Genomic DNA, 24840 nt, shown 5'->3' with positions numbered 1-24840 from the left:
TAAGCTTTGTTGTAAAATATGGCAAAACTGTTCTGAAAATCTGAACATGACTGTTCAGATATCAATGTAGCTAGTAAAGTGTTCACTGTTAAAATTAGATGAGTTACTGAAGTGAGTTGGCACTCATGGCATTCTTGATCTGATTCTCTCAAGTTTTTGTTAGTGGTTTAAATGATGTAATAGAGAGATGCTTATGTTTGCAGGTGGACTTCAGATCAGTTAAAAAAAAAAACAAAAACAAAAACCAAATCCATTACCCACTCTTGGACGTGGCTTAGAGGACAGAACAAGGGTAATAGGTGCAAAATTCAACAGGAAAGACTAAGATTGTACTGTAGGAAAAACAGATTATTTTGGAGACTATGCAATAAACCATCCCAGGAGGCGATAGAAGTTTTCTATTAATGTTTTTGAGCAGTTTAAAGTTTTTTTTTTTTTTTTTTTTTTTTTTAAAGTCATGCAACTAGCCAGGCAGTAAGTTTTCTAACCTTTGAAGTCTGTTCCGGCCTCCTCTTTCTGTGTGTTTGTGCAGTACAGAGAATGTGAGCTAACAACGTACTACATATACTGTAGTTTCTTGATGGACTTTTTTTTCCAGTAAGTTATATGTAGTATCAAAATGTCTGACGCTTCTGTGTTGTGTGTTTTTTTTTTTCTTAAGAGGATTATATCTGTAACTCTGAAATTTCCATGTACCTAAAAATAAATAAATAAATAAAAATACATGTATCTCTTTCTTTACCTTGTTAGAGATGAGAAGGCAATTGTCTTCTGGAGGGACTTGAAAGAAGTGAGAGGCAATGCAATCACTTGATATCTTGTACTTAGCAAAAAGCTATTTCCTTCTTCGTTCTTCTTTAGTGGCAATTTGCAGTGAAATCTGAAGTTTGAAGGAATCCAAAACTTTCCTTGTGCTGCTTTCCTTGTCATGTGAGCTGCTGTGCACACAGTGAACTAGACAGGTGGGGGAGTTACTGAATTCTCCTTCTGAATGTCGTCTTTGAGGGTAGGGTGATGTTACTTTTCAGTCTTTGTCAAGCCTAAATCATACGTTTTATTTCTTAATACCTTTAGTGTTCCCTTGCTAACTTTACTTGAAGCAGATGTCTAAGAGAGCTGAGAAAGTTTCTGCCTTCAGAAACGTGTAGCTAGGATTTTTTTAAAAACATATTTTATTTTTTATATTTTTAAAACAACTTTATTTCAGGTATATTTAAAGTACACAAATGAAGAAAACTGTGGCAGTCATTCCCCAATTTTCTGCAGAGAAGTAACAAGTTTAATGATAGTGTTATTTTTTGTTACTGTTAGATAGTATAATAAGCTTATTTTATGAATTAATAGAAGTAACATAAGTAATAGTTTTCACAAAAACGTGAGTTGTGACATGATCATTATTTTTTATGCATTAGTTTGCAATAATTATTTTAATTATGGCTGCAGAGTGTTCATAACTTACATGAAAGAACATGATTTGATGAAGTACATTTTTTGAACTTCTCATGATGGTTTTAAGAGAAAATAGAAAATTCCACGTTGTGAGCTGACTACTCATCTGGCTGTGCAAACAAGAAACCTTTTCAAAGTACCACATTCTGTTGTAAAGATAAAATGACTGTTTCATTCTTTAAACCTAATGTTTTACGGTACTCATCAAGTATGAATGTGTCCATAATTATGTTTCTGTTGCTACACAACTGTGTTGTTCCTGTTAAATTCTATATCCATACACACACAGAAATGCTAGTGAAAGAATGCTTATTGATGAAAGTACATATGAGAACTTGCGTTCCTCCACATACATCAGAAACTCATAGTTGAACAGGTCTTTTAAGTCTTTCTTTGTTTTATCTAGATACCATTTGGTAATTAGTTATACTGCTTTCTTTAAAGCTGTTAGTTTTAAACAGGGAGGAAACTAATACATTAGTATTTTTCTTGTTAGTCATTACTTTTCCTTGAAGTCTTTAACTTCAGTGATATAAATTTAATTTGCTGCCCACAAGAGGGTGCTCTCTGCTAGCAGCTTGAAATGCAAAAATAAAGTAGTTCTGGTTGTAGTTTAAAGTTGAGTTATTGTGTCTGTAATCCAGATTGCTTTAACAATTGACTGGTGTTACTTATATTAGTTCAAATGTGAATTGAAAAAATATTGGTGAAAAGTCTTACTGATGTAAATATTTTGTGCTATTACAGTCATTCTCATACTTAGCTCATCTCACTGCTTGTCAGTCATGGATTTCTGAGTATGAAGGGGGCAAATGGTGGTCTGTTTGCAGACAGGAGATGTGAAGGAAGTGACTCTCCAGAGATTAACCAGACCTGTGGCAGAGAAGAGAAGATTTTGTATTGCAGCCTCAGCTTAGCCTGTACCAAACTTGATATATTTAGCACTTGATCAGAACCACCACTGTAAAGAAAAATATCATAGATGTGAAGGAAGATATTGCTAATAAAATAACAGGTCATTTCCTTGCTTGAATACTGAGTGCTATAACTCTGGTTATTTTCTATACCATTCTAAATCTTACTTTACAAAATACAAGTTTTGTTTTTCTTTCTTTCTGTCCCATGCTCTTTACTATTTTCTCCATTGTTATCTCAGTGTGTGGTAAAAATGCACCCTAACTTCCTGCAGGTTGTTTTTCCTTTTGAAGGTGTCAGCCCGGGTAGAGAGAAGACTTCAGGAGATAGAACAAGAAATGCGTGCTGAAAGACAGCTTGTAGAAAGGCGCCAGGACCAGCTGGGACAGATGTCTGTTCAATTACAAGAGGTATGCAAATGAAAACTTCCGGTATATGTGTGATTAAATTAGGATCTTGCTGTGTTTGTGACCCTGTACCTGTCAAACTGGCAAAAGTGCTCATATTTTTGGCAGGTTCTTTTAACTGTATCCAGCCCACTTCCTCTTGATTTGGTGACAAGTAGTCTCTGTTATTTGTGATGCTGCTCTGAATCATGGTACTGTTTTAGACCTTCTTGGTAACTGGCACAAACCTTATTTGAAAGAAAAGCAAATTAGACCATGTTAGGCCTTACCTTTTGGAAAACACTCTTTTTGAGAACAAAATAATAGGAATTCTGTATATGTTGCCTCCGTGTACTACAATCCCGAGAGGTATTTGTGTGAGAGTTTTGTAAAGAAATTTACTTTGTTATTGAATTATACAAGAAAAATGAGAGTTTCTAAGGAGACGAGGTTTAGAACTGATCTAATCTTGAATTTAAAACAAGCAGAGGAAAAAATGGCAACAACAAAACAGTCTAAGAAATTGAGTTCTTGAGCTGTATCTTTTGACTATTTAATTTTTTTGTTTGTATGTGGTGATACAGATGAATAGATTCAGTATGGCATACCAAATAGAATGAATAGTATAACTTGTGACTATGAAGCATTTAAAATTCATTAATAGCTTTATAGGGTTGTCAACAATGTATTTTTAAGCTGAATACTAGCTGACTTTTTGCTAATTTGTTCGTTGCTTGCATCAGTGTAATTGTTTGAGGTATTGTGCTAAGATATTTTTCTATTTTTCTGTATTATAGAAATATTAAATTTACCATTAGAGATCTCTTCAGTTTACACTATTTCTCACAATTTTTTATATCCTATATTTAAACAGTCAGTTGTTGCAAAGCCTACAAGGTAAGTATTCAGCAACAACGAAAACAACAAAATTCCTGATAAGAAATGTTAGATTCTTGTTTGTAATACGTTGTCATTTTACCTTTTTCTTACTTATTACCCATCACTTAACAGTAGCATTTGCCACAAAGATTGTTCGATAGGTGAGACAAGTTTCAAGACCAGAGATTCTCAGAGAATCCAGTGAAGAAGTTTACTTATTTCTTGACTGCTTTACACTGTGCATTCATTAGACTTCATTGAATATTAATAACAATAACTTTGCACAATATATGTTGCTGATTTTCTCCCTTATTGCAATGTTTGTCATTTGGTACTTCTTTGAAACTTATCTATTGCAGATGCTCTTCTCAAGTTTGCAGGTCTCATTAGTGCACTCCTTTGACCTCTCAAAGAATGTACAGAACGATATCAAGGACCAGCTACTTAATAATGTGGATCTCTTCTTTTTTTTTTTTTTTTTTTTTTTTGCATTAATATGAATCTGTACTCACTCGGATTCCTAGGGGACATAGTAGGTGAAAATATTCTTAATGAACTCAATCCACACAGGGAGAAGCTAGCTCCCTAGCTTTTTCTGCAGCTTGACCTTTTGATCAGCTGTTCCTCTTCTGGCTTCCATTTGGCCTGAAGTATCAAGAGTATTAGAACCAAGCAGCCAAAGTGTTTTCCAACAAGTGAGGAATATTCTTCACTACTGAAACATGAATGTATTTAGGGATAAAACGTGGAACCCAAGCCAGTAAACTCAATAATAAATACCTGTGCTGGTCCACTGCAAGAAGGCTTGAAGATGGTTCTAACAAGTTAGGTTTCATTGTCCTAACATTGTTAATGGTGTTCATCTTCAATAATAACAGTAACCTGAATAGAGGTGGTCTTGGAATGTTTTTGGTCCCCACTCCAAATGGTGATTGTATTCACCCATGTAAATGTGTATGATCAGTCGCTTGAGAACAGAATGTTGTTAATCAATAAATTGTTAGAAACAGTTTAATAGGATTGAACTCGCATTGCTGTGTGTACTGTTGCATATACCCTAGTGAGATTAAAGCAAATAACTAAATATTTTGCTGAAGTTATTTGTGTGAAGCATGTCTCTACATCATTGTAAAAAGGAGGTTTTTACTTTGTTATTCTGTTTCTTGTCCTTTGTACTCTGAATTATGAGTTAGATGGACTCTTAACTCTGTCAGTGGCCTCAGTCTTGTGGTGACCATTGCATGGATTTAATTCTTTATGAAAGTCTCTGTCCTTTTTTATTTCTCCAAGATTCTTCCCGAGTAACATTACTGGAAGGATAATAGGGTTTGGACAGAGTTCTGAAATCCTGTCATTCAATACGGCCTGGATAACTTACAAAGAAACGCTATTTAAAGCATTTGTGGCTATTTAATGAAACATTTTTTTGCATTAGCTTTCCTGTTATTACATTTCAAACCCAACAAAATCAAATTTAACTTTTTGGATTTGATCAGCAGTTGTTTTAATTAAGAAACTTGGAAAGGCTTAAAAGTTAAAAGCCCTTATCTTTAGGGAAAGTGCAGTGTCCGTAACTGACCACTACTTGTCAGTATTTTACCACGTTAAGAGAGTCATCTTCCTAAATTTCAGTTATTTAATTATATATTTTCAGAGTCTAACTGAACATGATGATACATGTTTCTTTCTCTTTGTCTGACTTGTTTTTGCTTTTCTCTTGATGTGCAAACTTTTTAATTTTATTTCATTATCATGATCATCATGGTCCAATCATTAGCCAAGATGATACTGGGTTATAAACTGACTATAAAGAAAACTTGGCATATAAAATTTTGCATCTTTAGTATCTAAATCTGAGTTTTTTTGAATCTGCACTCGATATGAGCTGTGTGTAGGTGGATAAAAATTTTCTACTGCATTTTTGTATCTTGAGTTGATGTGTATTCTAGGTGTGCTTAAACGCAATTTATAAAGAAAATGATAAATTAGCGCAAGTCATGCATCTTCACTTTCTTCTATGTTTCCCTTATAGAAACTCCTTTCTGTTTTGAAATGAGAACAAATATGTTCATCTTGTCAGTACTACTGACATGTATATATGGATCACTTTAAAAAATACATTTGTTGTCTAAATTAAAATTACTTGGAGATTCTTCAGTGCTTTGTTTTGAATGTAAAGATACCATCCACTTTGTACTGTTTGCATATATGCCTCCGTTTTCTAAAATAAATATAATTCTTAAAAATAGCCTTTAAACAACTTTTATATGCAAAGGGTGTCCTGGATGGCTTCAATAATTCCTATGCTTGGCTTTCTGGATTTTGTAAAATGAGGTAGTGTTCATGTTTTGCTCACTTTAGTTGAACAGTATCATATTTATAAAAACATTTTTGAACACACTGACTGTATTAAGGCAGTGACTATGAGTATGTCTTAAGCTAATAACTTATTCATTTCTTAGTGCAACTGGATACTTAGATCTCTTTGCCTCTCACTGCACGTACTATGAAGTGCAAGATACTGGCAAACTTTAAACAGAGGGTGGGGTAGACTGGTCAAAAATGTTATTGAAAAATTCTCTTTTTGCATGACCTTCTCTGTGATCCTTTTAAACAAACATAAACTTGATCTCTGCTCTGAGACATCTGGATGTTTTAATGCATCGTTGATACTTGCCCCTTGACTCTGTGCTATGCCACCTATGGCTAGTGGGTTTTGTTTTAATTGTAGTTTGTCTGGCTTTCATCTCTGCATTGGAACACAAGCCGGTCTTATACATATGCCACTGAATTATCTAGGCAGTCTGTCTTTAAATGCATTGCATTTAAGGAAGCAGAAATATACTTGGACTGCTAATGTGGCAGGTTAGAGAAAAAAAATCAGATTAGGATAAGGTACACTTTTGTTTTATTTTAAAACAGCTCAAGGTTGGTATTTTTGCGTATTTCAGCTAGTATCAATTTCACTGATCAGTCTCACTTTGAAAAAAGAGATTTCAATTTGTGGTCTGTGCACTACTTTCAAATCTATTTTTATGTGAACAACAACAAAGAAGTTAGTAGGCTTAATTATATATTTTCAGAGTCTAACTGAACATGATGATACATGTGTTTCTTTTTCTCTTTGTCAGACTTGTTTTGCTTTTCTCTTGTTGTGCAAACTTCAGTAAAAGTTATTTCTATATGTTGGAAATGATTGAAAACTTTTGTTACAGAGGCCTCTGCAGTTTTCTCAGTATATAAGAGGAAAAAGTTCTATATAGTAGGGAATAAATGATTTTCTTATTAAAATTATGAAGTTTGATGTATGGATGAGGTAAAGTGAGCTGGGGTACACCATGTATGTTGATATTCTGATTCTATTTTGTGCTAATAAAGTCTGTAAAAAGACCTTAAGAATTTCTCCCCTGGGTCAAATCGTAAGTTTGTCTAGCCTGTCAGAGATGATAGTCTGTTTCTAACTGTCTGAGCAGGATGTAGAACATCTAACTGGACCATCCTGAAATAACACAATGAAGACATCTTCATGTACATGTTCTCTGCTTTCTTGTTGCCTCCCATCTGCCCGCTGCCTCCAGGGCTTCACCAAGTTACACCACCTCCTTGTTAGCCATCTGCTAGGCAGCCTGGATATTAATGTCTTCAAGAGGAGGATCTTGATAGGAGAATCTACAGCACTGTAGACCTGTTTCCATTCTTTGGTGCTTCAATGTTTCCAGGTAGAGGTCCCCGGGCCATGCCTGCCCACTTTTTGGAAGCTGTCAGGCAGGAATGTGTTAGAAGGGGATGCTGAGTACAGCAGTTCCTAGTTCCCATGTTTGACCCTCTGACTCCCCCAGTTTCTGGAGATAACAAATGAAATCAGTTGGCTCTTTACGTGGCATTTTTATTTTACCCTTCCTTTCCCAAGAGAATCCGTTCACAGACAAATCTTTAATGGAGAAAAAGAAAAGTGACAAAAGCCAGTTAGGGATAATTATTTTAAAAGGAACACAACAAGGAGGGCAAACTTAAAATTAACTATTACCCATGTAATTTCTCAACCATTATTAAGATCTACTGCTTGTCCAGTTCCAGATGACCAAATATTTGTTTCTTAATGACATATTGATTGCTTAACTGATGGCCTATCTAGCACCTAGTGGAAAAACTTGTATTTCACAGTTGAAGCAGTGCGTGTTTGATATATTTAATGTTATTATAAAACCACATTCTTTTTATAGTATTTTAACTGATATATATGAGTTGTTTTAATAATGAAATTGTTATGGGCTTTTTAAACTATATACAGAAAATAGAAATGAATGTCATTTGCTTAGTGTCAGTGATATGAAAGACTGCCTTTTTATTTGATGTTATTTATACTTAATAATTTAAATATCATTCAGTGAGCCTGGTAAGTTGAAACGACATTGATTTCTGTGGTTTATTCTATGAATTTGGATGTACTACTGGTACTGAGACAAACTTTTTGCCTTCAGTAGGGTCAATTTTAAACGTTTTCCTAGTGTTTCTAATTTCAGCTCAATTAAAGCTTAATTTTCATTAAACTGAATTTAAATCTCTTTTTGCTGACTTCCATAACAAAATCTGCATATGAAGACATACATGTGTGTGTGTGTATATATATATTTACAATTAATTACCAATTCAGCACCAAAAATAAGGTTAGCATGCAGTTGACTCTATGATAAAGCTTCTAATTTTGCAAGAAAAATGAAGCTGAATTGCAGTTAGTGTATATATACATCCTGAGTAGACTGAACTAGTATCTCTAGTTATTTAAAACAACAATTATATTTGCAGTAATGACGTTAGCTGAAGTGTTGATCTTAGGTTTATTGCTTTTTTTTTTTTTTTCTCCTATAGCTTAGCTTTTGGGGGGGGGTCTTTGTAGAGTCTTTTTGAGCGAAATGGGTGCGTTCAGTTTGTGTGCAGTGCTGAGTTATATAGGTTAACTGGTAAGACAGATTTGAATCTGTACTGAGTAGTCAGAGAAATACCTTAAATATGTTACAGTCTTGCAGTGTCTGATTATGAATCAGTAAGACGAAAGCCTAATTCTTTATGTAGCATAATATTTTCAGTGGCATAATTATAATAAATAGCTTCCACAATCTCAGTTTCTAGTATAAACTGTTCAGGCAGGAGAGGAAGCCAAAATATACTGAAACCCTTATGTTTTATGAGATGAGGATATAAGGCTGTATAGACATCCATTTATTTTCTCCACAAAGCTACTTATAAAAGCTGAACTTCTACAGCTGATTTTTTGATCAAGTGAAAACCTTCCTCAGCTTTCAGTGAAGAGAAAATGCTCAAAAATTGAATGATATTGCACTAATGACAGGGAAAAGTTTCAGAGGTATCTGTTTAAGGAGATACTCCTTTAAAATGAAAATAAAAATGCTGCTCAAAAAGAATAGACTGGAAAAAAGGCATTTCGTTCTGGGCAGGCTATGTGTTTTTGTTGTTTGGTTGCAGGTTTAGCAAGTAATGGTGGAAAGGCCAGATGTACTTATGCTATGCGATACTGGATGAAAATAAAAGGTCTAAAGACCTCTATTCAAAGAGAGAATGAAATTCTCTAGTGAAAACTGCTTGGTGATGTTGACAGCAAAGAAACTTGTTTGACACAATTTCTCAAATTCAGAGCAAATTGTCAGCATAGCTAGTGATGTCACCTTGTGTAAGCCAATGGCATCGTTATGGCTTGGGATGCCCAAGCTCGGGTTATTTATGTTGCAAATCTTGTGTCATTAATATCTTTATCTGCTGCATTCCTTTCCAAGTTATGGTATATGCTTAGCAAAAATGTTGGTTTAAAGAAAGAAGAGGTTTCAAAATTGATATTCAAAGTAACTTTATAAGATGCTTTAGAAAATGTATGTAGCTGGTTTCAGACTCTTCAGTTAGAAAGGGAAGAGGAAAAGTCCCTGTGGTTGGTTGGTTTATTTATTTATTTTTGAAGTAAGGCATGACCGTGTCAGTAACTTTAGATGAGGAATGTTTCAGTTGATCCTGCCTTAACACTGCGCATCTAAGTATCAGTCAAGATTCAGATAAAAATAACTTCCTTTTTTTTGGCTTCCAACACAACTTTATAGTAGTGTTTTCCTTACTGCAGTACATTGTATTACATGTGATTACATATTTTATATTAGAGGATATATTCTCCTCATCTGAGATGTTCACAGTTTGTCTGTAGAGGTTCTCTTCAGCTTCTCAGTCCTTCATCTCACAATGTTTAGGGTCAGTCTTGAGCACCTGGGAACCTATACATCGGAAGGATGTTAATGCTAATTTTGACTTTGTATTTTGCCCAGTTCTGTGCATGGGTGTGTTTATGCATGTACTTATATTTATCTTCCCATAACAATGTACATTGGCTTCACCTAGAAATATAAGACAAAGTCAGAAAGCACTTGTTTAGAACTTTTCTTATACGTTTGAGTAGATTGTTTTCTTTTAACATACTTATAAGGAAGACTTCTGTAACTTTTGTAATGAAGTTCACATTAGATTTTTCACTTTAAAGGCTTTAAAGAAACGAGATGCTAAAGCAGCTGAAACAGAAGAGCTCATGAAAAGTAAACTTGAGAAATATGAAAGTGAAAAGAACCGAGTAAGTCTTAATTTCCTTTTTAAAATTTAAATAAATGTATGTTATGTTGTAGTTTATGCTTCCTCTCTCAGAGAAAGCAGCAAGATAAAACTTTTTTCACTCTTTAAGATGACATGGTGGTTTTTGTTGTATCAGACATGCAGTGAATGCAAGTATATTGAACTTGTCTTTCCTACAAAGCTTTTTAGTTACATTGTGTTTATTCTAAAAAATACTCCATCCTGCCAGATAACAAATTTATAACTTGTAGATTATCATTGATTTCTTCTTTGATTTCTTGTTGAAAAGACAAACAGATGCTGTCTGCCGTCATGTATTTTTGGCAGCTCAAAGGTACAGCTTTTCATCGTCCCAGAAGTTAATGCATGTTTTGTTATTTTGAAACCTGGTGATTATTAAACACTCTTTTTACTGACCTATCTGTTGACATATTGCTTTCATCCTGTTTGTAGGAAACAAAATTCCTTATATTTCTGTTCCTGCAGATTGCTTGTGCAGTGTTGCACTTTTGCTGGCTTTTTTCCCCACTTATATAAAGTTTAACCTTTTTGTCAATAGTTCCAAAGTTTATGCTAAAGCTTTTATTCTAAACAATGTATGTATTGATACCCTCTTCATTCCATTACTTCTAGTCCTATTTATTTTGCCTGTTTGCCAGCCTCTTAGTAATCACAAAGAGGATGTTTTCTCTGCAATAACAATTTCCACTTTCAAAACTTTTTATTTCTATGTGCATCTTTGCAATCTTTGAGCTATTTGTGGCAGAATTCACAAAGTATTTCATAACTTTTTTTGTTTTTGGAAGTGGTAATCAGTTTGGCTACTTCTGTTTACACGCTTTTAAATTCCCTTGCTGTTATACTTTGGGGAAAATTCTAATTGTCTGAAAGTCCTGGCACTTCATTTTTTCAGTTGTCTTGTTTCCAGAGTAATTATAATATCTTCTTGCACAACACGGAAAAACAGAATTTACTAATTATCAGTTGTACCAATAAGTGTCATCTTTAACATTTTTATGAATAAACTGTATAACAAAGGCTTCAAGTGTTAATTCATTCTCAATTTTTATCTGAATTTGAATGCATGGCACAAACCCTGGGACAGTCTTTAAAAGTTTATTTTTTATTGTTTTTTAACCTAGTAAAAAGTTGCTTTCATGCTTTTTTGTTTTGTTTTGGAATATATACACCACTTTGTATCTTCACGTGTTGTAGAAAAGTATATAAAAGTTATAGACTGTAAGTTAAATTTTCCTTGTCTAATTTAAATATAGCAGAGATTCAGTACAAGTGAAAGCTTGCTTTAGAGTTTTGGACAAATAAAATATGGTGAATGTTGTATCTTAGTTTAAGTAGCTGCTTATACTGATTAATATGCACCAGAATTAACTAGTTATGTTATACTTTTTTTTTTCTATTGATGCATATTTCAATTTAATTTCTTCATCATTTTTCTGTAATGAAAGCTTGAGCAAGAATTGGAGCAGTTCCGGAAAAAGTTGAATCAATCAGAAGGCAGTAGAGAAGCTCTTTTGCATCAGGTAACTGCTTTGGGGTGGTAGAAATCCTATAGTCTTCATATCTGACTAAGTCATAATCTTTTTGATTAATCTTCCTTTCTTATATTCTGATAACATTGCTTTGGGAACAAGATACAGAAAGGAAGGTTTGAGTCTAAGAGAGACTGAGACTGATTGCTCTTGATACGTTTTCTCTTTTCCAAACCTTCTTGCATATATGTTCATGTATTAATAATAACAGTAGTAGCAGTTACGGTACTTCTTACATACATAAACACATTATTTGTAACTCCCCTTCAGAGTATGCTTTAAAACAACTTCTGTGTTAGTTATTATTATTATTATACAAATTGCATGACTTCAGATAAACCAGTGACATAGATGTATTGTGTGCTATCATATGGGGGGTGCAGGGGAGAGACAAACGTTGGGAAAACAATCAGTATCCTAAACAGTACCTACTAATGCACATATGATTGAATTTAGAAGATGCAGGAACTTGGATTATAGCATTAGAAAAATGTCCTTTTTCCTAAATGTTTCTAGCCCATCCTTCTTTCAGAGGAGCTGAAGAAGAATATTGAAATAGGTAGGGAAGGAGCAATTTGTGTACTTACCTGTTAAAAATAGTTGTTTCACTTCTGTATTTAGAAAAAAATTGAGATGGCTATATTATTGTTTTGAATTTAACTCATTGTGCATGACGTACATACATACTGTAACACATATGGGTAATATGAATTATTTTCCTTCAATTCATGCTAAATCATGTCTGTTTCCTTTATTTTCCCATATGCAATATAATTGTTGCAAGCATTAAACTGTATATAATGTAAATGTGTAACCCCTCTGTATATTTCTTGAGAATATCAATAATGTACTTTTAATGAGCAGAATTTACATAAAGTATGTTACTCATTAAATGTATATAGATATATTCACTAACAGTGTAGAAAGTCAACTGAAACACATAAAATGGTATTACTTTTTTAATCTAAAGAAATTGATGCTCAGCCGTGGTCAACGTAAAAGACTAAAATCATTCATTTTGATTGAATAAACACTTTCTGGCCTATAACTAGGAACTACCTCATTTGTCTATCATTCACCATCTGCAGCACTCTTGAAATTTATTTGTAAATATTGTTTGTACAGTCTCTTTTTTTCTTTTACAATTTAATAAAAATACCCTATTTACTCCTTCACTCTGTTTTTTTTTGTTAAACATTTGATACTTCTACATGTGTTTTAGGTTGAGGATCTTCGTTCCCAACTTCTGAGAGCAGAAGAAGATCGTGTGGAGTTGCAACATCAAATTTCACATGTTACTATGCACCACCAGAGCTCCCAGGATGTGCAAGAAGATGAAAGGAGAATTAGGACAGGTACGGCTCTCAAATTTTGCACTGGATGCCTACAAATTAGTTAACCTGAACGTTAATTCTGTCATCGAAGTTTCAGTTCCTTTACTCTTTCAACTAAAACAGCTGATGAAGTTCTCAGCTTTAAGTTAATAAGCACTGGTGCCTGAATATTTAACAAATAAATATCAATGACAGTTAAAATTTATGATGAAATAACTTGATTTGTGTGGTTAAAAGAAATGAAGTGTATTACAGAGAATTAAAGGAAAGTGGATGGTATGTTTACACTATTTCTAAATACTAATTTTTCTGAAATTCTGCGTTTCAGTCCATTTGCAGTTTAAATCCTGTCATCTTGAAAATCATAACAGAAGTCCATTATCTAGCTGGTTGCAGACAAGCTGCTGAACTTCTGGTAGAATTTCTAATGAGTAACAGCATATTACAGAGTATTTATAAATACAATCTAGTATTATTCAGTCCAGGGCTTCTAATTGCAGTTTGAGAGAATTTTAGAGACGGAATCATGATATTTAGAAGAAAAATTAATTTAAAAAATTCAACATGTAATTGTGAATTTAATTATGGCTTTAGTGAGGACTATATTTTTAGATATCTATCTGTATTTAAACTTTTCAAATGTAATCAAAATGCATTGGAGAATGTATTTGTCTTTTTCCTCATTAACAAGGAAATGGAGTCAGTATTCGTCTTGTATCTTGAGTAGCACTAGTACAGTGTCTTAGTGGTTTAATTGTTTAATTGGCTTGGTTAATTACTTCAGCTATTGAATTATCTTGATTATTAAAACAGAACTGTGACTCCCTTTTTTAACAAATCTCATACAGAGTCCTGGAAAATAGTATGTGGCTTAGGTTCAGAGTTGTAATACAGGATAGCCATTTTGGTAGTTTCTGCTCAGTCACTTGGAAGTTAGTGTATCTGCTTAAAAGGAAATTTATTTGTAACTATGCTTTTCTTGTTTAGCTTGTCTTGAAAGCATATTTTATTTTTCCATTTGTTTTATAAGAAGTGCTGTGTAAAAACATGAAAAAATATGTACTTGGAGTTATTAAGAGAGACACACACACATAAGAAATGAAATTAAAACAATTGTTTTTCCTTACTGCATTATTTCTTTTTCTTCAAAGATGCATGCGAAGAATAGACTGATTTTTTTTTTTTTTTTTTTTCCTCCTTTAGCCATAAACAACTACTAACCTTTGAATTACTGGCTGAGTATATTTACATCTTATTCTCATCAGGAACTTGTTTTGTAGTATTGAAACATGTAATTCACAGATAGTAACACCTCCTGACTTGGAAGTCACACTGATGGGATAAAACCTTGGCCTTGAAATTTGGGGAAAATTTTCATTTGCACCTGAACTTCCCCAGTTGTTTCTTCCTTTTTTTTTTCCTCCAGTAAAATGCAGGGGGGATATGGGAGGGAACCCCTCTAAAATAACTGGATAATAATAAGCCCCCAAAATACTGTCTCATTCAGTGGAAGGTTATGATATAACTATAGCAATTTTTCACAGATACTTCAAATAAAGTCAATAGCTGTATAATAGTCACATGTAAAGAAGAAAATTGCCAAAAGAGAAATGAGTGAAAAAAGTAATTTTCCACAAGTCTGTATTTCTGCTGGGCATATTGTTCTGTTCCCACTGTTTTATAGTTGCTGAAAGATACGAGAAAGAAAAGCAAGAACTGGAGAAACATATTTTGGAGCTTAAAGCAAAGCTGAATCATAATGTGGTAATGTCAGAGGTAGAAGAGTTAAAGAGATGCATAGAGCGTAAGGACAAGGAGAAGGCACAGCTTGTAACGCACATAGAGGTAAGTTTTCTCTGTAAGACATTTCCCATATCTTTAGGATATGTGATATACCAGATTAGGAAGCAACCTTTAAAATTGAGTGGCTGTCATGCTCTATTGAGTTTATTCTATGAATAACTTTGAAAGGTGATCTGAGCTTGCATAAGTTTTTTTCTCCCATCTCTTTAATAAATCAAAGAAAGTATTTACTGTTGCCCCTGAATTCATGGTTTGTATTATTTGTCTTTTTATGATGTCCAAATAAATGGTGATCTGATTTAGTCATCAGTTGCCATTAATAGTGGTTTGTGGAATTAGTTTCATAAGTTAGTTTTTACTTGTTTAGTCCCCATTCTATCAAGAGTAATTTCAAACAAACTGGAATCCCTTGTTCTATGAAATGGTGAAGTACAGTAACAAAAACAGTTTGTAACTTCTTTTTTTTCACTATTAGATGTCATGCAATAATAGTAACAATTATTAGCATACTTATTTATGGCAAACACATACAATGTGTGTGGGTGGTTAGATACTGGAACAGGTTGTCCAGAGAGGTTGTAGATGCCCCCTGCCTGGAAGCGTTCAGGGCCAGGTTGGATGGGGACTTCAGCAACTCGATTTAGTGGAAGGTATCCTTTCCCATGTCAGGGGGGTTGGAATTAGGTGATCTTTAACTGTCTCTTCCAACTGAAACTGTTCTGTGACTCTGTGATTTGATCCGGTCCCACACAATGTCCTTTCCTCTAAATTGTTCAGACATGGGTATGATGGATGGACCATTTGTTGGACAAGGAATTGGCTGGATGACCACATCCAAAGAGTTGTGATCAACAGCTTAATGTCTATGTTGGAGACCAGTGATGAATGATGTCCCTCAAGGGTTTGTGTTGGGACCAGTGCTGTTTAATATCTTCATCAGTGATGTGGACTGAGTGCACCCTCAGCAAGTTTGCAGATGGCCGTGCAGTTGACAAACTGGAGGGAAGGGAAGCCATCCAGAGGGAGCTTCACAGGCTTGAGAGATGGGCCCTTGTGAGACTCGTGCACTTCAACAAGGCCAAGTGCATGGTCCTGTAACTTGGTTGAGGCAATCCTGGTCCTGTAACTTGGTTGAGGCAATCCTAAGCGCAGATACAGGCTGGGTGATAAATTAATTGAAAACAGCCCTGCAGAAGACTTGGGGGTACTGGTGGATGATCTGGCTATGTGTGTTTGAAGCCTAGAAATCATACATATCCTGGGCTGCATCAAGTGTGACCAGCAAGTTGAGGGAGGTAATTCTCCTGCTCTGCTCTCATGAAACCCCACCTGGAGTACTGCATACAGCTCTTGGGCCTCCAGCACAAGAGAGACACAGACCTGTTGGAGCGAGACTAGAGGAGAGGGCCACAAAAATGATCAGAGGGCTGGAGCACATCTCCTATGTGAAGAGAAGCTAAGAGAGTCGGAGTTGTTTAATCTAGAGAAGAGAAAGTTCTATGGAAACCTTGTTGCAGCCTTCCAATACATAAAAGGTAACTGCTCTTTCAAGATGGGGAGAGTCTCTTTATCAGGATGAGTAGTGATAGAACAAGGTTAATGGTTTTAAAGAAAGAGGGTAGGTTTCAATTAGACATTAGGAAGAAATTCTTTACTGTGAGGATGGATAGATACCTGGAACAGGTTGTCCAGGACGGATGTCCCTCACTGGAAATGTTCAAGGTCAGGTTGGACAAGACTTTAAATAACCCGATCTAGTGGAAGGTGTCACTACCTAGGGATGAGGACAGAGGTGTTGGAGCTAGGTGATCTTTAAAGGTCCACTTTCAACCCAAATGGTTCTCCCTTGTTCTTTGTATAAAGAATAATAGATATATGTCACTGGAATTTCAGTTGGGAGGCTTTTAACTGAAAAGTTAATTAAGATGTAAGAGGTGGCAGCGTTTTTAAGACAGGACATTTCTGTGGTTTTGGTTCCTGTCTAGATTTGTTATTGTAGTGAAATCCCTGAACAGTAAGTGTTTTCTACTGTCTTTAGTGATTGTCAGGAAAAATGAGGATATTTTCACAACCCAGTGAGGGATTTCAGTAGTTGAGCATTTAAGGTTTGTTGTATTGAGGTATTTAGTAACCTGGAGGTTTTGTGTTCTGTGTATATTTTTCTAATGAAGGTACTGCTCTTTGAAATAACGTTGTATCGCTTTGGAAATTCAAAAGTGGGAGCTACTTTTTTTGTGTGTTATCATAGATTTACAGGCCTACACTATTCAGTTTACTTTTGGCTGGTTTTGCACTGTTCTGTTGTCAACTTCTCTGCTAATTTAAATCAAACAAATACCTCAAGTTGTGTTTGGAAAAAAATTTAGTCGCAAAATAATTTCTTACATACTTTATGTAAGTTGGCTTTTTAAAAGGCTTTCAGAAGATCTAGGCTGCCCCCAAGAGAAAACAGCAATCAGAATGCATTTCTGATGCCCCTCAGCATTTGTGTTCTGGCTGACCAATATATCTCTAGACTAATGTGAAGCATTCTGATTTTTATTTTTTTTAATTTGATTTTTAAGTTATTTTTATATTTTTTTTAAATTTGTTTTTTATTTATAAATATTTTTTTAAAATTTTGTGTGGTCTGAGAAATTCCAGTTACTTGGGTGGGGGGAGTTAGTAGGATACAAACAAATGGAAAAACATATTTTAACTTCTGTTTGTAAAACATGCTTTTTTAAGGGTCTGAATGATGTTCTAATACTAATTTCCTGCTCTCTGAAAATACTGATGGAAGAGGGCTAAGCCAGGGTCATTGTCATTGCTGCAAGTTAGAAATCTGACTTCCCGGATTATCTCAACAGCAAATACTTTGTACTTCTTATCTGCTTCCCACTGCCATTCTCCTACAGAGGCAGCAACAGGAAAATAGCTAGTTTTTTTTCTTTTAATGAAACATCAAGGAATACAAGGATGTGAATTTCTAAACTTACGTACTAACAAAGCATTTTGTCAAGTCCGTTCTAACAGCTGCTCCTATCAGATAGTCTGATTCCCAGTTGGAAGTGACAAGTCATGTTTGAATTGAGTGTATCTTATCTTTAAGTTAGTGGGGAGGATGTGACTGTATTTGCCTCTGGCGTACATGTGATATTAGAAATTTCTTTTGATTTATTTAGATGTCATTGTTTTAAAGAATTTGAGTTGTGCTGTACTCTTAGTCTCTGTTACTATAAAATAACATGATATCAAATGGACTGGATGAGAAAGTTTAAGAATGTGATTACAATCTCATGTTTAGAAGTGAGTTCAATCTTCAGTTTTTTAAATTTAATAGAGAAAATTTTAATTTCAATTATTGTAGTGTTCCTCAGGATGCTTCTGTAAGAACTTGGAAATGTATGCCATTATTTTAAATATATTTTTCTGTATGGAACTAAAAGAGAAAAATGGGTCCAACTTGACTATTATGGATAAGAAGTAAACAGTGTATGCAAATTGTAAAGATAAAATAAGCTAGTTTCTTCATAAGCTTATATGGACTCCTTATGCTTGTGAAATCATTTGATTTACTGAAGATCTATCTAATTCTAATTAGATTTTAACTAGGTCAATGGGGTCTTAAAGTATTGTCCAGTAGAGTGTAACTGCAGGCAGTCAATTTGTTAAAAATATTTCAAGTTTTCTGAGGAAGAGATATTGATTTGTTTAATTAAGATATGAATAATAGAAATCTTCTAATCTTATAAAGATTGATTTAAGTTCTTAGCCTTATTAAAATTTATTTTATGGCTTTTCTTTCACTGAAGATGACACTATTAGCCAATTATTTAAATTTTACAGGTCAACTAAGATACCTGAAACCAATAACCGTAACCCACTTTTATAAATTTAAACAAATTCTCACAAAATATGAGAAATCCATACCTTTGGCATAAACTAGCCTGCATTACTGTGTCAAATGGTTTTTAAACACTGAAGTAGTGTTACAGAAACTTTATTAAAAATGACCAGCATATGTACTTTTAAAAATCTATTCAAAATCACAAATCAATCTAAAAATTTAAGATGTTTCAGCTGTATCTTTATACTTATATAAACTATTAGTGATCAGAACCAGTAGCAGTTCATGCCTGGGGAATGTATGGAAAAGGTATGGCTTTAACCAGTTGACTTTGTACAATATACCATTTACTGAAAGAATATGTTTCTTGACTGATTGACCGTATGCATCTTTGATTTTTCAATTCATAGAACTTGTGTTTGTATAAAAGATCTAAACCTCCTGGATCAATACCAATGACAAGCAGTATGATTACATAGTGTTAGAAACTGGTGACTGTACTGCTGAGACCCATTATAGAAAACACTACATATGGATCTACTTTAGGTGATCAACATAATCAGTGTGGTTGGGGTGAAATGTGGTTTATTGTATTATAATTATAGAATGTTTGCACATAACTCATCTAAGGCATTAAATTGAATTACGGCAAATTGTACGAAATGAATGATCCTTAATCGTATTTTAAATGTTAATGAAAGTTTTAAGAAATGTTACACTGAATATGTGATGTGATTTATTTTCTGTATTTAGAGTGGAATTGCTTTTGCAGTTTGTGGTGATTATTTTTAAATGAGCTTTTGAAAATGCAGGTTAAAAATACAATATATATAGTCAAGCTAGGGACTGGAAATCTGAACTGCACTAGTCATGTGTTTAGAACCTATGATGATTAGTTTACTTTTTGGATAAACAACTAGTTCTAACTGGAAAACGTTGATCTCTTTCTCTGCTGCCTCCAATTTCTTGTGAAAGTTGAAAGATGGGTTATATATTTGGATGTTGGTTATGTAATAAATTAGAACTACTAAGCACAACTGTTTGACTCGGCAATAATAGTGCATCTGTCTTTGAGTTTGTTGATCACCTCTGTTCTGAATCATCTCTAGATGGAGTCTGTCAACTGAAGCATTTGTGGTGGTGCTGCAATCTGAGGGGTGATACAAAGTTTCATCAGTTTTGAAAATAATACTTGCATTCAGATCTCTAGAGCATTAACATGCTGTACCCCCAGGATCCATTAATTAAATATAATGAATTTTTAAGTGTTCCAGGGAACTAATTCCCTTTTATAAAAATCCTCAGATATTAATGCTGGTGGGATGTTATTTGATATTATTTTGGTGGCAAATGTCTTAAAAAGAGTATTCTAATACTTTCCCCTTGTTTCTGTAAACAGTAGAACAATGAAAATGCAGAAATAAATTTAGTCAACTTAGAAAAATTGGGACCCAGAATTGTTTTGTGTAAGGACTGAGAAGCAGCAATGTGCCCAAAATAGGCTTTTCTATAGTAAGAGCAATGCTGAAAACACTTAAAAGCAAAACAAAACAACAAACCTATACAGATCTTCGGAACACATTTAACAAGCAACTGTTCTAAATATTATGGGCTGCTCCTGTCAGGAGAACCTCCATACATGCTGTGGAACATGGTCATTACATTCAGAGCACTGAGGTCTCCTGTTGACCAACCTTGAGCCATCAAAGATACTGGGTACTCCTTGGAATATGAGGTCTTATTCTATAAAGGCAGCATTTCTCATCTGTCTAGAACTTTTTCTGGATCACAGAAATAGTAATTCTCTTCTTGGAAGAGAAACTCAGATGTCCAAGAAATGTGTTTAGTTTTTTTTCTCTAGTAAGTGCAACCTCCTGATATTTGTTGTCCTTTCTCTTAGATGATCTCAGTATTGTTTACTGCAGTCACAAATGAGAGAGAGAAAGCTGGATGAATATTAAATAAGTAAATCACATTTCTATTTTTCTGTCTCATGGAAAGCCTTAAAATATTTAATTTCTAAATTACCTACAAGGGTAAGATACATGACAGGAATGTGAAAATTTGATATAGTGTATAAGGGTTAAGTAAATATTACTCTGCCAGCTGCTTCTGCCCTAGTTAAAAGGCAGTCTACAAGGCTCAGGCAGATGGCCATGCCTGGTGGAACCCCTGTCACTATGTACACGTGACTGTGATGCTGAGGCATTGTCCAGGTAACACAACTCAGAGAGATTTTCAAACATCTTCCTTTGGACATGAACCTGCTGACTTCAAGAGCTAAACCTTATTAAATCTTATATTACTAAAGTAAAGGTGGAAACTGAGATCTATGATAACTGTAACTTCTCTAGCTCAAATAGGTCTCTGGGCATTGTAAATCTAAATGGACCCAGGAGTTATGTTAAGGTGTGGTCTGTGGTAAGGGCTGATTTTTCATTTTTTTTTTTTTTTTCCTCTCTTTGACCAGTTCCTTCAACTCCCACAGCTCTGAAGGATGAATTTCTTTAGCTTCTGGATGTTGTCGTATCATAGGACTGCTTCTTTCCCACAGATAACACAGTATTTCACCCTCAGTGCAACAACAACAGAAATCCAACCTCCTAAACAAACAAAATCCTGTGGTGTCACACTTGATTATAATACCAGAATGTCCTTGAAGTGAACCAGCCACTATCTGGGTTTCAGGCTGTGCTGAACTTAGTACTGCTCTGGCCACAGCTGCCATAGAATGTGCACAAAACCAGCTGTGCAAAGCAAATAGTCAAGCTCTGTGCTTTACACTAAGGACAGCATTTTGTGATGTATTGTATTTGTGCCCCTGCAACCAAGGCTGGAAGGAAACTGAGGACAGAAAGGATGAAGGGAAACTGGGGAATGAGACTCCTACATATGTTTTTATACAAATATTAAACATGATGGGAAGTAGGGGGTACCTATTTACTCCAGCTATTAATAGTTGAGAATAGTTGAGACTGACTGTGTGTGCTTCCACTGTAGGATGTAGATATAAATCTTCTATGCATGATATTTTGTTTTTGTATTTGAAGTGAGAATGGATGTCTTTCAGGACTGTAGAACTTGACAAATTTATGAAAAATAGGCAAATGCTATTTATTAAAAAAAAACAACAAACAAACAAACCATAGAATAGCTTGGGTTGGAAGGGACCTTAAAAATCTTGTTCCAAGCCCCCTGCCATGGGCAGGTGTGCCACGCGTTAGATCAGGTTTCTGAAGTTGTCATGCAACCTGGCCTTGAACACCTCCAGGGATGGGGCATCCACAGCTTCTCTGGGCAATGTGGTCCAGTGCCTCACCACCCTCTGAAATAATTTCCTCCTAACATCTAATCTAAATCTCCCCTCTTTTAGGTTAAAATCATTCCCCCTTGTCCCATCACTGTCTGCCCACATAAAAAGTTGGTCTCCGTCTTTTTTACAAGTCCCCTTTGATTACTGAAAGGCTGCAATGATGTCTCCCCAGAGCCTTCTCTTTTTCAGGCTGAACATCCCCAGGTCTCTCAGCCTTTTTTCATAGGAGAGGTGCTCCAGCACTCTAAATTTTAAATATGAAATCTAATGGTTTTTGAAAATACACTGAAATTGAAAAATGTGATGCTATGTATCCAGCTTAATTATCATCTACTTTTCATTTCCTTCTAAACAGCCTTTACAACTAAAAGCTAAGGTTATAATGTCATGCTAATGAATTAAAAATGTATGGTCATGCTTTCACAGCTTACCACTGCCAAGTACAATGTTCTTCCAATGACAACAGTAACTTACATAATCACTCCTTACTATCAAAACAATCTTCATTCTCATAAAATCAAAATTAGGCTTTAAAAATTTCATAATAGTTTAGCTTGTTTAATGGAACTTTATATGTGTTGCATTAACTATGTACTGTCTGCTGGTAGTATAGTTCTACAAAAAAAGTAGTAATAATTTCCTGAGCAGTGTTTGTCTGAAAGGGGTATCGTCTTTAGCAAGGCATTCTCTACTGGCCCTTTTGATTGTTATTTCCAATCAGAACCATCTTACAGGACAGTTTTCATTAAACGATGGTATGGATGTTAAAGTACCAGTGTAGCCATTTGTTACTTAACTATCAGAGTTTGAAGATGATGCATTTGCTCTTGGCTTGTCAATTTTAAAAATGTGGAATATTTGATATTTATTTTGGAGATGTAACGGTATGTTTTAACCTTAACTCAGAACCTTAAATCTTAATTTTTGAAATAAATATAAATTAAAAAAAATATATTATTTAACTACTTTTAAATACTTTGGCTTAAGGATAGAAAAAAAAATGCATTATTCCTTGGGAAAACATTAGGTGCTGCTAGAAAGCTATTAATATGTTCGAGTTAACTCATGTAGGATAATTCTGGCATTAAAATTAGCTTAGAGCACAAAGCTATAGGCTATGATATATCTTCCTCTATATCTGTTTCTGAGCACATAGGAGGACAAACCAATTATTAAGTCATTCAGTCAAGCCCTATCTTTCATAGGGATTTTTCAGATTTATAGATGTTTGTTGCAGTAGAGGGTTGCTTCAAATCAACATTGTGTGCAGACAGGTAATGACAAATGTCAAAGACATTACTTACCTGTAACTGTTCTGTTAGAAGTATTATCTAAAAACGTGCTTGCCATCAATCCTCCTCCTATTTTTCAGTGAATGTCTAGAAACTAACATTGTGTTGGCATTTTCCAAGGAACCAAAAGGAACCACAACCTGTCCTTTTTATTGACTCTTAAGCAGCATATGTGGACAGTGAAGTTTGAGGTGTTTCACTATAGATGCTGAAGCAAAACCACCTCCAACAAATAGTGCTTGTTTATGTCTGTTCCCATAGCGTGGATAAACATATACACCGCATCTGGAGGGAAGTTTGGGAAAATTACTGCTAACCTGATCACATGGTTTAGCGGTAGGCTTGGCAGTGCTAGGTTAATGGTTGGACCTGATGATCTTAGAGGTCTTTTCCAGCCTAAAGATTCTGTTTTTATTAAACAGAATCTGATTATATTAAATTGTAAATGAAGCTTAATAAAAGGTGTTTATTTTCCAGATATTTCCAGATATACATATAGATATCATATGTCACAATAGGAATTCAAAAGTACGGGTACATTTGGGGCTCCCATTATGAAAATATAAAAATAAAGGGGGTAGAGACCTGCTCTTTCTCTATCCTCCTTGTTTTGTAGGGAAGGCTTCATGAAAAGTTGGTATGCTGCTATTTTTCAGCTTACATCAGCTGCTTTGGGTCCATGCTTGCTTACCTTTTCTGAATGAAGGGCAATCTGTTAGAAAAGATCAATCTTATTTTTGTTAATAGTAAAAATAAAACCTTAAAATTCACATTTATATTTGTATATTTGTGTCAAGGTTGTTTTTTTTCCCTCGTGCACATCTGTTAATGTTGATGTATTTTATATCCAATGATGAAATTCTTTACCATCACAGAGTGGGCGATTCTGTGTACTAACATGATAGTCAGAGATCTTTTACTCTCTTCATATTTTAGATAGAAAAGTGATGTAAGCATTGCTGTATGTAGTTTAGTAAGGTTTCATACTGTGTATATTTAGGGTTGAAATTTTCATACTTTGCTATGATGATTCTAGGTGTTAACATCTGACCTGGAAAACAGGGAGAAGCAACAGCAAAAAATGGTAGACCAGCTAAAGGAAATACAGAGTTGCTACAAGGTGTGTGAGAATGGACGTAGGCAAGCTGAACTCCAGTTGGCTGAGTTAGCTCAACAAGTTGAAGAGAGTACCAAGGAAGCAGAACGGTACCTCGCTGAATTCAGGCATTCAGAGGTACTCAGGCTAGAGACTGAGAAAAAAAGAGAAGATTTGAAGGTGAGAGCACAGGAAAGCATCCGACAATGGAAGTTGAAATGTAAGAAACTAGATCGTGAGGTGGAAAAACAAAATGAAACTATCAGTGAACTGATGGACAAGAATAATCAGGTAAGATTGACTCTTATTTGTAACCCTACCATTTATTTTTATAAATATTTTTTCTTTTAAATATATTTTTATACAGTAG

At 34.6% G+C, this 24840-nt stretch overlaps 1 protein-coding gene across 4 annotated transcripts in view; it reads left to right on the top strand.

Annotated features, from left to right (window-relative positions):
- Positions 1-24840, top strand: part of CEP128 (centrosomal protein 128) — a 114989-nt gene that overhangs the window by 18471 nt on the left and 71678 nt on the right. For all 4 annotated transcript variants that reach the window (XM_035328658.1, XM_035328659.1, XM_035328656.1 and 1 more), the window contains exons 8-13: positions 2658-2774; positions 10168-10254; positions 11720-11794; positions 13026-13158; positions 14822-14982; positions 24411-24761. In XM_035328658.1, the coding sequence (XP_035184549.1) occupies positions 2658-2774; positions 10168-10254; positions 11720-11794; positions 13026-13158; positions 14822-14982; positions 24411-24761 (924 nt within the window). The remainder of the gene's footprint in view (positions 1-2657; positions 2775-10167; positions 10255-11719; positions 11795-13025; positions 13159-14821; positions 14983-24410; positions 24762-24840) is intronic.

The sequence above is a fragment of the Oxyura jamaicensis genome, chromosome 5 (genome assembly GCF_011077185.1).
Source record: "Oxyura jamaicensis isolate SHBP4307 breed ruddy duck chromosome 5, BPBGC_Ojam_1.0, whole genome shotgun sequence".
NCBI classification, from domain to species: Eukaryota; Metazoa; Chordata; class Aves; order Anseriformes; family Anatidae; genus Oxyura; species Oxyura jamaicensis.
Note: the sequence above shows the minus strand (reverse complement) of the source record. Positions and strands in the feature narration are given on the sequence as shown.